The 12,603-nt window shown below is 40.1% G+C and overlaps 1 protein-coding gene across 1 annotated transcript; it reads left to right on the forward strand.

Moving 5' to 3' along the window:
* The first annotated feature begins 490 nt into the window (after positions 1-490).
* On the forward strand, positions 491-10,517 carry popdc1 (popeye domain cAMP effector 1). Its single transcript, XM_010755586.3, has 8 exons — positions 491-630; positions 1,969-2,221; positions 4,340-4,464; positions 5,016-5,203; positions 6,629-6,737; positions 7,030-7,197; positions 7,301-7,442; positions 9,451-10,517. The coding sequence occupies exons 2-8, from the start codon at positions 1,993-1,995 to the stop codon at positions 9,579-9,581; spliced, it is 1,092 nt and encodes a 363-aa protein (XP_010753888.1). The 5' UTR covers positions 491-630; positions 1,969-1,992; the 3' UTR covers positions 9,582-10,517.
* The last annotated feature ends 2,086 nt before the right edge of the window (positions 10,518-12,603 follow it).

Raw genomic sequence — 12,603 nt, forward strand, 5'->3', positions numbered from 1 at the left:
GTTAGTGTGGCCTCACAGCAGAGCTCTGCGTTCAAACCCTCAGACAGACAGCTGGAACCTTTCTGAGTCTGCATGTTCTCCTCCCACAGTCCAAACACACCACAGTCTCTGTGATGGACTGATGACCTGTCCATGGTGTGCCCCGCCTCTCATCCAATGCAGCTGGAACTGGCTCCAATGACCCTGATCAGGAGAAGCAAATATGGAAGATGGATGAATCAATGAATGTCGTAAACTTTCAGTGTGAAAGCGGTGTGGATTTGTCTTGTTTGTTTCAGTCCATCACATGGGTTGTGTTGTTTTTGCTTAACACGACGAGATAACAGCGGCTCGGTGGATTTCTTCCTCAATGATCACCAAACTTCTGTTTGATCACAGAGGTCAGAGTTCATCAGACTGCAGGATGAAGTGTTTCTCAGGGTTCAGCTGTGCTCTGTCTCCCCCTGTCGGAGCTCTCGGTTCTCGCAGGCCATTAGCTGTCGTCCTTCTTGCCCATTTTAGTCTCTCCCTGTCAGCTGAGTGGAATGTGCGACGCACACTGTGCAGCCCCCCCTCCGATCAAGGGTCCAGTCTGCAGTCACCAGCAGCGTTTCAGCTCCTTCACACAAGTCATCCCTGCTGCTCAGAACGGTAAGTAACGTTTTCTCCTCTCGGTACTTTGACGAGCAGTTAGAAAGTTGCGGCTGTGAGAAATGTATTTGTGAAGAGGCTGCGTGTGTATCCCCGCATCTATTTTTACATGGGAGCCCTCCCAGTGCTGGAGCACATCAGTCTGACACTGAAAACACACAGCAGCTGACAGCACGCTGCAACTCTGCACCGAGATTACTTATTTATATTTATTATCTTTATGTTCATATTAATGCTGGAGAGTTTAAAAGTCAACTGAATGTGAATATTCATTTGTGAGCATACAGTACAAATCGTCTTTGAGGAGAACAGATGGAGCTTTCCCGTGCAGGCCTGTGACAGGATGTGCCGTGACACTCACATGAACTGCTTTTATATCTGCAACATATTCAGGTAGAAAGGAAATATCATCTTAGAAAAATGAATAAAATATTTCAAAGTAAAGGCAATTCTATACAAAATGTGTGAATTTAAAGATAAAGAGAATGGGTTCATATTTTAATGTGTTTGTATTGTCAGTAATTATTAATATTATAGAAAGACACATTGAGAATTATTTGGCTTTTTCTTACACTCCACACAGGTGTAGACAGGCAACTTTTCTGTATTCTGTGTACATGAGCTAAGAGCAAGCCGCTTTATTTCAAATAACTCTCACTAACTCTGCACAGCCTTTTCAGACCTTTTCTGGTCCACAAACTATGCTCTCAACCTGGTTTCCAGCAGCAGCAGGAAGCTCTGCACTGTACACACTGATTCATGTCATGTTGTTCAGACTGTTAATTAGAACGTCTGAGTGGTGAAAGCCATTCACGTCAGCCTCATAGTATATATGAGATGGAGATGTAACAAGTATGATGTTTCCCACTTTGCATAAAGAAAGTGTTGACAAAGCTGCGGCCAATCGCTGCAAAGTGAAACAACTGCTGATATTTACTCTGATACCAGCTCTCTGATTGAAGCAAACAACACAAACTGATGCCAGTGTGACAGCACAAGTTAATAATAATAAAGATAATAATAATAATGATAATAATAATAATAATAATAATATTATCCCAAGTCTGGGTAATCAGAACAGTGTGGACCAATAGATGTGGCACTAAACAGCCACATATTCTGTGGTGGAGACCAAACCAGAGCTCAAAGGAGAGAGAATATTATATCATATTGCTCCTGATATATCGATGCATGCAGCTTCACATAAGAAACACAGCACGAGTAAAAAACACTTGAGTCTCAAAGCCCCGAACAGAGAGACACTGTGAGCAGCACATTGCCCAGAAGCCTCGAGCAATTCATCACCCTCCGCTCACAATCTCTCCAACCTTGCCCTAGTCTTCAAGGTGACCCTGCTGCAGGATGTCCTCTACCCCAGAGCTGCCCCACTTCCTCTTCACCACGCTGCCCTCCTTCCCCTCGGCCACTCCAGGAGTCCCGGCAACAGAGCCCAATGCCACGTCATGCCAGGAGTGGGAGCAGGCCCACCACCTCCTCTTCCATCTGGGGAACCTGTCCCTGCTGCTGGGCCTGGTCATCCCCACCACGATGGGCCTGCACATGATCCTGCTGCGCCTCCTCCTGATGACAGGTCTGTACACAGCGCCCCCTGCTGACGGCATTCTTGTGCTGTGGCAAAAACTGTAGCTGGGGACATTTATCACAGTCTCAACTGATCTGTGGCCTGTGAGTGAGAGGATCTGTAAGTAAATCACCACGAGCTCATTGAACATTTGGTCTAGTTTCGTTAACGTTTTTGGGGACATTTTGTGAATAAGTGTGGCGCATGAAGAGTGGAGGCCTTAAAGGAAAGAGAGAGTGGCGGATGGAAAAAGCACTTCCAGCATGTTTATGTTCTGAGAGTGGAGACAGGAAGTAGCAGGATTCATGGGTAATGTGGTTGTGAATTTGACAGTTCATTTATTTATATTGCCCTCTGCCATAAGCAGAAGTCTCAGAGGGCATTACAGAGAAAAAGAAACAGATGGAGGAAAGAGGATGAGTAAACTAACAGAGCTACCATAGTTAATCCTGTGAGATAGCTTTAAAAACATCCTGAGTGTGTCGTCATGGAAGACTCATCATGTTATAATAACATTCATAAAAGACTCAAAGTCACTAATTCTAATGAATAAATAGTTCATAAATAGTTCAATGAAGCTCACTGAAGTGTTTTTGTATGTTTGACTTTGACAAGTTTGAAGCCAACAACACAATAACAATATAAAAAGAACATAATAACTGCATAATGATTACTGACAAATCTGCGTCCACTGGTCAAACATCAGAATCCTTTTCATCGTCTCTCACAATAAATCTAACTAACATGCCTTAATGGACATGAGTGTGTACAGATGAAGAGAGAGAGACCCCAGTGCATCATGGGAATTCCCCCAGCAGTCTAGCCCTATATTCTTAAGAACCCATGAACCTTTTAAGGTTCTGTGGGGAACTGAATGCAAAAAAAGTTAGTTAGTTAGAGTTAAGTGACAGTTGCAGAACTTTATTAGTTTTAATATTCTTCTCGTCTTTAAAGCTTCTTCATGGTACTGATTACTGAATCTTTAAGTCACCCTTTTGCAGAATTGTGACCTGGTTTTGATAAAAACCAACAAAGGGTTTGAAGTTTGAACCCCTTTGAACTAGGGTTGCAAGGGGGTGGAACATTTCCAAAAACTTTCCATGGAAAGGTGGAATATTCCAAATTGGAATCTCCATGGGAATTAAGTGTAAATTGTGGGTAATTTAACCAAAGTGTCAAAGCATCATATCCAAACATAAATCTAAACATTTTGTTTTGTCATAAGCAGACATGCAAAATAAAACAATAAAAAAAAAACTTTATTTGTAAGTAGAACTTTATCAAGTTTGAATTATTTTATTGAACAATATTATGTAGTCCATGAGCTCAAATGTGTGTCTTCAATAGTCTCTGTGTGCTCTGGGCTCTAGAGTGTGAACCACAGGTTCACTGTTAAGGACCAACCTTCAATTTTGTAAATTCACAGTTTATTCCAATAAATTCCCATTAATTCTTATGGAAAGTTTCCAACTTGGAAAATTCCCAGAATTTTGCAGCTGTTCAAAGAAGAACAGCCTTTTTTGTGAAGTACGTGTGGCTTTGTCTAATGGCTGCTATGTGCTGAACCTAACCTAACTAACTGTCTGTGTGTAGAAATTATTGTTATGGTGCCAATTCTAATTGTAAAGAGTCATATTCTTTAAATCCTTTTTAGTGAAAATAATTTATATAAAGTAAAAAATAACTTAACTTTATATTGCACCTTGATTGTACTCAGAAGAAGATCTTATTGGAGTTGTAACAATCCCATATAGAAGTAAGAAATGTATGGACTAGTTCTGCAGTCCTTGAATTTGTTTTGTGTGGGAGTTAAAGGACAAATCCTGAAAGTCACAGTTACATTAACATTTTTATACCTCCAGCTATCCCCGGTGCAGTCTGTCCATCCATTCCATTCTTAGGATGTCAGGAGGGATCCACTAATTCTGACAATAATATGTCTAATAATAAATAAAATGATGAATTAATGACCAAAAGGTGACATCATAATGTTCTGCAAAACACTTCTCTGTTCATTATTTAACATTTTTTTTAAATGTTGCATTCCATATTAGGATAAGCAAACTGCATTAACCAACATGATTCTTCTCCTGAGTCCGCTCTGTGCTGCCTCTCTATCCCTGACAGGATGTGGTCTCCTCATCGCGTGGGCAACTCTGTACAGGTGCAACCTGGACGTGATGGTTTGGAATGTGGTATTTCTGGTGGTCAACTTCATGCACTTGTTCTTCCTCGTGTACAAGCGCAGGCCGGTGAGTCGTGCGTCAGCATGTCCTCATTCACATTCTCCCAGTTGCTTTACATTCAGGCCAATCGAGTTCCCCCAGGTGCTGGGGGAACAGTGTGTTTATTTATGCTTAGTCTCATGCAAGATGGAGAATATCCTCCTGCTCTATTGTAATGAGATGCAGATAAAACCTGTGGGTGCCTGTGGGATTTGGAGTCAGTGAGGAGTCTCTGGTAAACTGATAGAATCAGACCAGGACTAAACAATGAGACAGGAATGGGGTGTCGATTAGTTCAGTTGGTAGAGCATCCACCCTATGTACGAATCCTCAGCAGTGGCCCAGGTTTCGAATCCCACCTGCGGCCCTTTGCTGCGTGTTCCCTGTCTCTCTCTCCCCACATTCCTGTCACTCTTCAGCTGTCTCTGTCAAAAACAAAGCTTAAAAAGCAAAAATAATAATAATGAGACGAGAATTCACCAACTCTTTAAATGTGCTTTCAGACGGACTACAGCAGCATGCCTTGATTTAAGTTTTCATGATGAAGATGAGTTGAGGCTGTGGCTCTTCTTTCTCAGATTAAGATCGACAGGGAGCTCCGGCCTGTCTACAAGCGGATGTTTGAGCCCCTCCACGTGAAGGAGGCTCTGTTTCAGAGGCTCACAGGACAGTTCTGCACCATCCAGACGGTGAAGAAAGGCCAGGCCTACGCTGCCGAGGACAAGACCTCTGTGGACGAACGCCTCAGCATTCTCATCAAAGGAAAGTATGTGCTGCTTTGACTTTGAGTACAGCTGCTCTTCTATATGATGGATGTTTCACTGAATGATGAATATGATAAATATAAACCTAAGTTGAATGGATGGATTGGATGATAAAGTGTTAAATGAAACAGAAAGATGCATCAAATATTTGTTGTTTGCTGTTTAAATGATTAGTCAGTGGAAAGGAGCGTTCAAGTTCTTTGAACTGGTTGTATGAGGTTCTGGTCCATAGTCAGTGTGTTTCCTGCAGTAGATGGCAGTCGGAGCTGACAGGAGGACCAGCATGGAAAATAAGCAATTTCCTGCTGTGGACAGGCACAGCAACCAAACACATTTTAGCCACCTGAAGTAGTCAAACCTTAAAGACAGTCCTTTCTTGTGGGAATCCAGAGCAGTTATATTGCTCTATCCAAAGCCGCAGACTTCTTTGACAAAAATGTAATTTTACCACGGTAGCTACTGGTCAGTCGCTGCTTTGATCTGCACCAACCAAACACTGAAATAATATTTGATATAGTCATTTTTTAAATTTCAATTTTGTTTCATTTCCAAAATCTTATTGGCTACAATAATCCATTATGTAATTTAATGAATAGCTGGTCGTTGGTGTGTGTGAATATCAATAAATTACACACAACACTGCCATTGTAATGTATAATAATAATAATAATAATAATAATGTTATTATTATCACACTACATAAGTACCCCAAATACATCAAACAAGAATGTAAAAAAAGTGAAGGCTCTGCAGTTCACAGACTTTTCCAGAGTTAAAGACGAGCTAATGAACAGAGTGGTGAACATGACTGTCCAACTTTTTTCAAACATCAAATTCAAAATGCTCATAACATTTTCCGAAACAAAAATTGGTGTTTTACATCAGATTTTGTTTCCGTTTATATTTTACACAGCGCAACAACTTTTTTAGAAACACTGCTGTGAATTGAATTCATTATTGATAAAGAAATAATATAATAATAATAATAGTGACAATAATAATACTACTAATAATAATTTGAAATAAAAAATATTGAAAGTGGATCATTAACTAGTACATTTGTATTTATATATGCAAGACTATTAAACTCTCTATATTTTAAGAGTACCACATTTCCTCACCTCAGAGCATGAGAAAAGTGATTCTGCTGTAACAGCTCAGTTTACCTGAAAGAGCCTGGTGTGATACTAATGTCAGACTACTGACACAGGCACAGACAACCTCCTCAAGTGTGTCAGAAACAACTTTAATTCATGACCATGGAGGAGGTTTGAGAGTGAGCTCGGATCATTTTAAAGAGTTTTGAGAGTCATTTGGGACTCGTAGTCATCAGAGAAACTGACAATCAACACAAGTACCTCAGATATATAAAACTTAACATCACTAAATAAATGAATCATTTTAACCGTGAAGTTTCTCTGTGACAGGATGAAGGTATCATACCGAGGCCATTTCCTCCACAACATCCACACCAATTCATTCATCGACTCTCCAGAGTTCAGGTCCACTGAGATGCACAGAGGAGAGAAGTTCCAGGTAATAAGAAAATGAAATAAAAGAATAAACACCATCATCGGTAGCATCATTGACTGAAGCTGGGATTGGCTCCAGCGACCCTACAGAGGATGAGAGCTTATAGACAATAAATGACTGAAAATATCTATGGTTAATAATAAAATAAAATAAAGAAACAGACTGACATGCTATGTGCCTCATTTCCACTTACCGCCAATGATTGCCGTGGTGAAATGAACCATGGGTCTGTTTCCTGGAATAGTCAGACAACCTGATTACTTGAACTTTGTGAAATGTTGTGTTTGATTGACAGGTGACCATCATGGCAGAGGATAACTGTAAGTACCTATGTTGGTCTCGAGAGAGGCTCACCTACTTCCTGGAGTCCGATACTTTCCTCAATGAGGTGTTCAGGTACCTCATTGGCAAAGACATCACCAACAAACTGTACTCTCTGAATGACCCCACACTCAGTGACAAGGTGGGTCCAGATTTGAATGAAAAGGTTCTAGTTGCACATCAACATCACACTGTGTGGCAACAGTGTGTGGAATAATGATGATGATGATGATGATGTTTCTCAGGCGGTGAAGAAGATAGACCGTCAACCCAGCCTGTGCTCTCAGCTGTCTATGATGCAGATGAGGAACAGCATGGCGAGCACTAGTGACACTGATGACGTCCTCAATCAGATCCTGCGAGGGGGGTCTGCTGGATCATCACTCCGTAAGTCACATCATCACCAAATTAAATGTTTGAATGTGTTTCCGGATACTGTGACCATGAGGGCCTCACGGCAGGTGACCACTTTATGGGAGTTATAGATCGTAGGATATAAGATATGTTCATAGTAATCCAAGTGAGTATCCTTTCAAATCTATTACAGGGTAGAATTTCATGTGGCATATCAAAGGTTGAATTACATTGTTCCCATAAACAAAAACACAGGAATTAAGTTCCTGCAAAATAAAACCATGTTTACCATATTTGGAACAGGCTTCTATTAGAAACAGGCCCTTGGTTCTTCCCTTCCTACCTGCTCAATGTAAATGTCGATCTGTCGATAAATTCTGTTTATATCCATTTCCACAGCACGTCATCTCACACTCACTTTCTCTTTGTAACACAAATACTGTTTTCATTCACATTTCCCCTCATTTCTACTTTGCTGTTGATGATGGATGCATAAAGCGTTTCCCTTTTCAAGAGAAGTCTGTTCAGTGTTTGGTGACATTCAAATGTAAACTGTAGTCCTCAGCTCTGTCAAAACAAATGAAAATGTGAAACAGCAGGAAGTCACAATAACTTACTTTGTGTTTGATATTAAATAATATACAGTAAATTTGATGACTAATTCATTATAAAAAAGTCTCACTCTAATCTGCTGATTCATACACAGCTTGAGTGTTCTTCACATGGCCACACATCTTGTTCCCTGAAAGGCTGCATGCTTTGTTCTGATGTCCTTCCTCCAGTTGTGACACCTCCCTCAGATTGAGCCTGTAAGACCACCTCTATTATTGTACCCTGCCACCAGTACCCCAACCCCAACCCTAACCTAGACCAACCGTGCTGGTTACATTTTCAATCTCTGACCGAATCATGACATCTTCATTCTATCAACATTCTAGAAACCGACCAAAGTGCTCTCTAACCTGCTTGGTCTTTTTAACATGTGATATGATCAGTGTTCCTCTGTTCTGTCTGTTTACGTCTGACCACAGCCAGCATCACTGATGGATGTGTTTGGGTGGGTGTGCTCAGAGGTGTGTTTTAGTGTGAAAACATACCTTCTTTCAAAGCTGCACACCACAGCGAGGAGAGAAGTTATATTACTGGAGGTTAGCAGAGACGGGTGAGAAAGTAAAGGGTGAGTGTGTGTGAGGGCAGACACATAGAATATCAGATGTCATACAGTGACAATCAGCCTTTAACAAAATATGGTGTTGAGTTGAATTATGTGAAATGTAGGGTATATATTGAAAGTATATCTCAGCTTCTGCTGTTTTCATTCCACCTCATGCACGTCTTAGAAACAATGGAAGAGTAACCCTAAATTATCAAGTCTATTAAAGACTGTACATTTTCAGACATGTTTGATGAGTGATCGGAGTATCTGGGGTTTCAGTACAGGGAAATACTTCAGCTTCATACTGACATCAGCTCTTATGTAATAAAATGCATTTCTTCCTCCAACAGTCCATTTCATTGAACCCACGTGACATCACTCATTCATATTCTCCAAACAGTAAAAGCATTACGCACATGAAGAGTAGACACTTTGTATAACCAAATGTTTGTATCTGTTGTAACCTGGATACAGACTAAAAGCACCTGTAGTGGAGTGTCACTCTTCAAAATGCTTTTAGTGCAGAGCAGCAGCTCTGTTTCTACTCTGCACAAGAGCTCTCAGAGTTGTAGAGCAGCAACTGTTGGTGGTAATGGAAATACGTCCACAGGGCCATTACTGTTTCACAGTATGTGTTCATCCACTCATCTTGTGTCTGAGAGGTTTATGGATGCACATTTGATAATAACCTCCTCTGGTGTGAATTGTTTGCAATATGGATGAACGTTTGTATCCTTTGTGACATGTGACCACTTCTGTTTGGTTGTTCGAGCCAGGGCGATGCTGTTTTTAAACCCTGAGTGCTCGTGAGCAAAAATAAATTCCAACAAGTTATATATCAAAATCACTTTATTGATTCAGTTGTAATATTTTTGTCATTTTTAGAAAAATCACCTGGCACCAAGACTTCTGCAAAAATGAAGCCCATAGCAGAAGGCATGGAGGACGATGTTTTCGAAGAATCTTCTCCCTCTGAGTCTCAATACATGCCCAGCACTTCAACTAACGAAGTATAGCCAGCAGGAAAGAACAGACAAGATCGAATGCAGAACAGCAAGAGCCTGAGCGGTACATCAGCATCGTCAGCCATGACTATGATATATGTTTTTCTGCATCTATGATAGCTGATGATTAAGAACAAATAGATAGATATGTTTGTGCTCATAGAAACAGTGTCTTCATTCCATTGGCCACAAAGCAATGTCATCGTCATGGAGTGGTGTTTGTGTTCACCAGATTAATGTAAGTCCAGTCTCTCTCTCTCTTTAAGCTTTAAATGCCCCACTGTGTCCACCAGCTAGTCTCTAACTACGTCTGTCTCTAGGTGTAAAGTGATCTTTTACAGCTTTTTCACTGGAACCAGTTGCCAGCGGGGGGACTAAAAGAGTAAAGTTTGGGAGCTGGACCACCAAAACAATGAGCTGAAATAAGCTAGAAAACTGAGGAGATTAATCACCATGAGACCGCTTACTTTACATTTAATTATTAGATGATCTGTCATTAAAATATTCACTGGACACAACTTTGCATTCTCAAACATCAGTATCAGAGTCTAAAAATCCTGTATCCATCCTGGACAGATAACTCTCCCTCACAACAAAATGATATCAATTCTTTCAGTTGTGTCTGAAAAACAGATCAGACTCTTTTCTTTGTGTTTTTTTATTACATTTTTGATCATATATAGACACAAGCATTTTCTTGTTTTAGCCACAAGCTTCTAATTGTCACAACTTTTACACAGAATCTATTGGTGAGGATTTTCTTTGCCAAAGTTATTTTATTTAACCATGTATCATTTTTCAAATCTGTGTGCACTGTGTGTTACTTTAGTAAATGTTTGGAGTGAAGTGTTTCGTCCTGTTTGTTTGTTGATGCCTTAGATTCATACATCAGATATTAGATAGAGTTCAGTTCTGTACCCCATTAAATACATGTGATCAGTCATCTCACCCTGTTGTTCTCTTTCTTACAGTAGCATCAGCTTTGAGTTGGAACTGAGTTGTCAGAGTCAAGTTAGGGGTGTGATGTGTCATTTGAAGGAGAGGAGTGCCCCCCTGTGGTCATAATGTGCCATGCATTCTTGGTTCATATCAAGGTCAAATCAAGTTCTATTGTCACACACACATAAGATAGGTAAATAAAATATAGATAAATAAAATAAAGATGCATCAAACAATAAAATGTGAAATAATCTGGGAAACGAAACAAACAAAAAAGAACAATGGATCAACAAAATCAGAAATGATTTTGATCTTCAGTGTTGAGTGTAAGGTACATTTCAGAAAACATGGATCCGCAGATCATGGCATCCATCTTGTCATGTAGTCATTTATCTTTATTCCGCACTGAAAACATTTTCAAAAAACTATTTTTAATACAACTGTCAATTACAGTTTTTTCCATTTACTTAAACACAATTCACCAAAGCACACACCCAAACTGCAAAACACCTCATATATCCCACAAAATGAAGCATTGCAACCAAAATCAAACTTTTGCACCAGATGGCACACACTTCATCCTTATTCGTAGATTTTTGTCTAACGAGCTACACACTGTTGGGCATAACGAAAAGCACTCTCATCTCTAGTATGCTTTGCCATCATACTAACATAGTTCAAACTGTAGAGAATTCTTCAGATTGTTCACATGCACAGAAATATTTGCAGATACACACATGTGCTATTGAAATATTTATTTTATTTATTTTTCACCAAACAAGTCAGTGCAACGTATGCACAGCAGATATATTTACATTGGAGTGAACTAAAATATGCTCACACAACAGTAAGCTGAAAAATACAATTGCAGAAAAAATGTGCAGAAAAAATAAAAAAATAAAGAGGAAAGCAAAATAATTTGACAACACTGCTCTACCCCGACTCTCACTCTTCCTCCCCCTCTCATTCTCACCCTCCCTCTTCCTCTTCCTCTCTCAGCAATGTCTTCTATTGTTGTTGTGAAAGAAAAAAGATGCTCACCTATGGTCTTTTATTGCTTACTTCCTGATTGAAGTGTTAACACTTACATAACACCTGTTTGGCCAGGTGGCACATGTAGTGGCCAATGAGCTCATGTAGTGTCATTTTAAATGGCGTGTTTTGAAACTGCAAAGAGGTGACTTTATGTCAGATTGTTGTGTCTTATGCAGAGAACCGCGTTCAGTAACTTAAAAAGAGCCACTTCGAATTGCAAAATGTGTGTGAAGCAGAAAATGTGTTTAAAGTTTTGGAGATTTGAGATGAGGTTTTTCTCTCTGTGTGTCACTTTAAATATTTGTGCTATCCATGTCATTTCAGTGTGTTAGCAACTGGACAAAACTGTATTATGGAACTTTCTTCTGAAATATGCATCAGTATCTGAAAGCAAGAGAGAAAATGACCTATGAATGAATGAAGACTTGAGAGGACAGAGGTTATTTGCAGTCAGTACTTAGCATGATGAATCAGATAGCACACTGTCTGGAGCTGTATGTCTTTTACTCGTCCTCTGACTGCTGCATTATAATACATTATAATGATGTGTTAGACTCTAAGGCCGCACTCAGACTCAACATGTGGTCGTGGTTGCAGACTTCAAATCAAATCAAATCAATTTTATTTGTATAGCCCAAAGTCACAAAGTACATTTGCCTCAGAGGGCTTTACAATCTGTACAGGGAGTGACACCCTCTGTCCTTAGACCCTCGGTTCGAGTGAGGAAAAACTTGCCCACAAAAACCTTTAACAGGGAAAAAAGGTGGAAGAAACCCAGGAAGAGCCACAGAGGAGGGATCCTCTCCCAGGACGGACAGACGTGCAATGGATGTCACGGGTACAGGACAAATCAACACAACATATTGTACAATTACAATGACTGACAAAATGACAATGAATCACAATGAATGATAAAAATGATTACAGAAACAGATATGGTAGTAATAATGACGAGAATATGGTAGTGGCATCTGCAGGATCAACAGCAGCAGCCACGATCCACGAGAACCTGCTGGACGACAGAGCACAGAAACTCGGGGAAGTTTGGTTAGTAACATGC

Source organism: Larimichthys crocea, chromosome XIII, assembly GCF_000972845.2.
Source record: "Larimichthys crocea isolate SSNF chromosome XIII, L_crocea_2.0, whole genome shotgun sequence".
Lineage (NCBI taxonomy): Eukaryota > Metazoa > Chordata > Actinopteri > Sciaenidae > Larimichthys > Larimichthys crocea.

Excerpts from the sequence above, each read along its gene's own strand:
- popdc1 (XM_010755586.3), top strand. The coding sequence starts at position 1,993 with ATGTCCTCTACCCCAGAGCTGCCCCACTTCCTCTTCACCACGCTGCCC. Across the intron at positions 4,465-5,015 it reads TCGTGTACAAGCGCAGGCCG|ATTAAGATCGACAGGGAGCT; the intron begins GTGAGTCGTGCG and ends CTTCTTTCTCAG. Across the intron at positions 7,443-9,450 it reads GTCTGCTGGATCATCACTCC|AAAAATCACCTGGCACCAAG; the intron begins GTAAGTCACATC and ends TGTCATTTTTAG.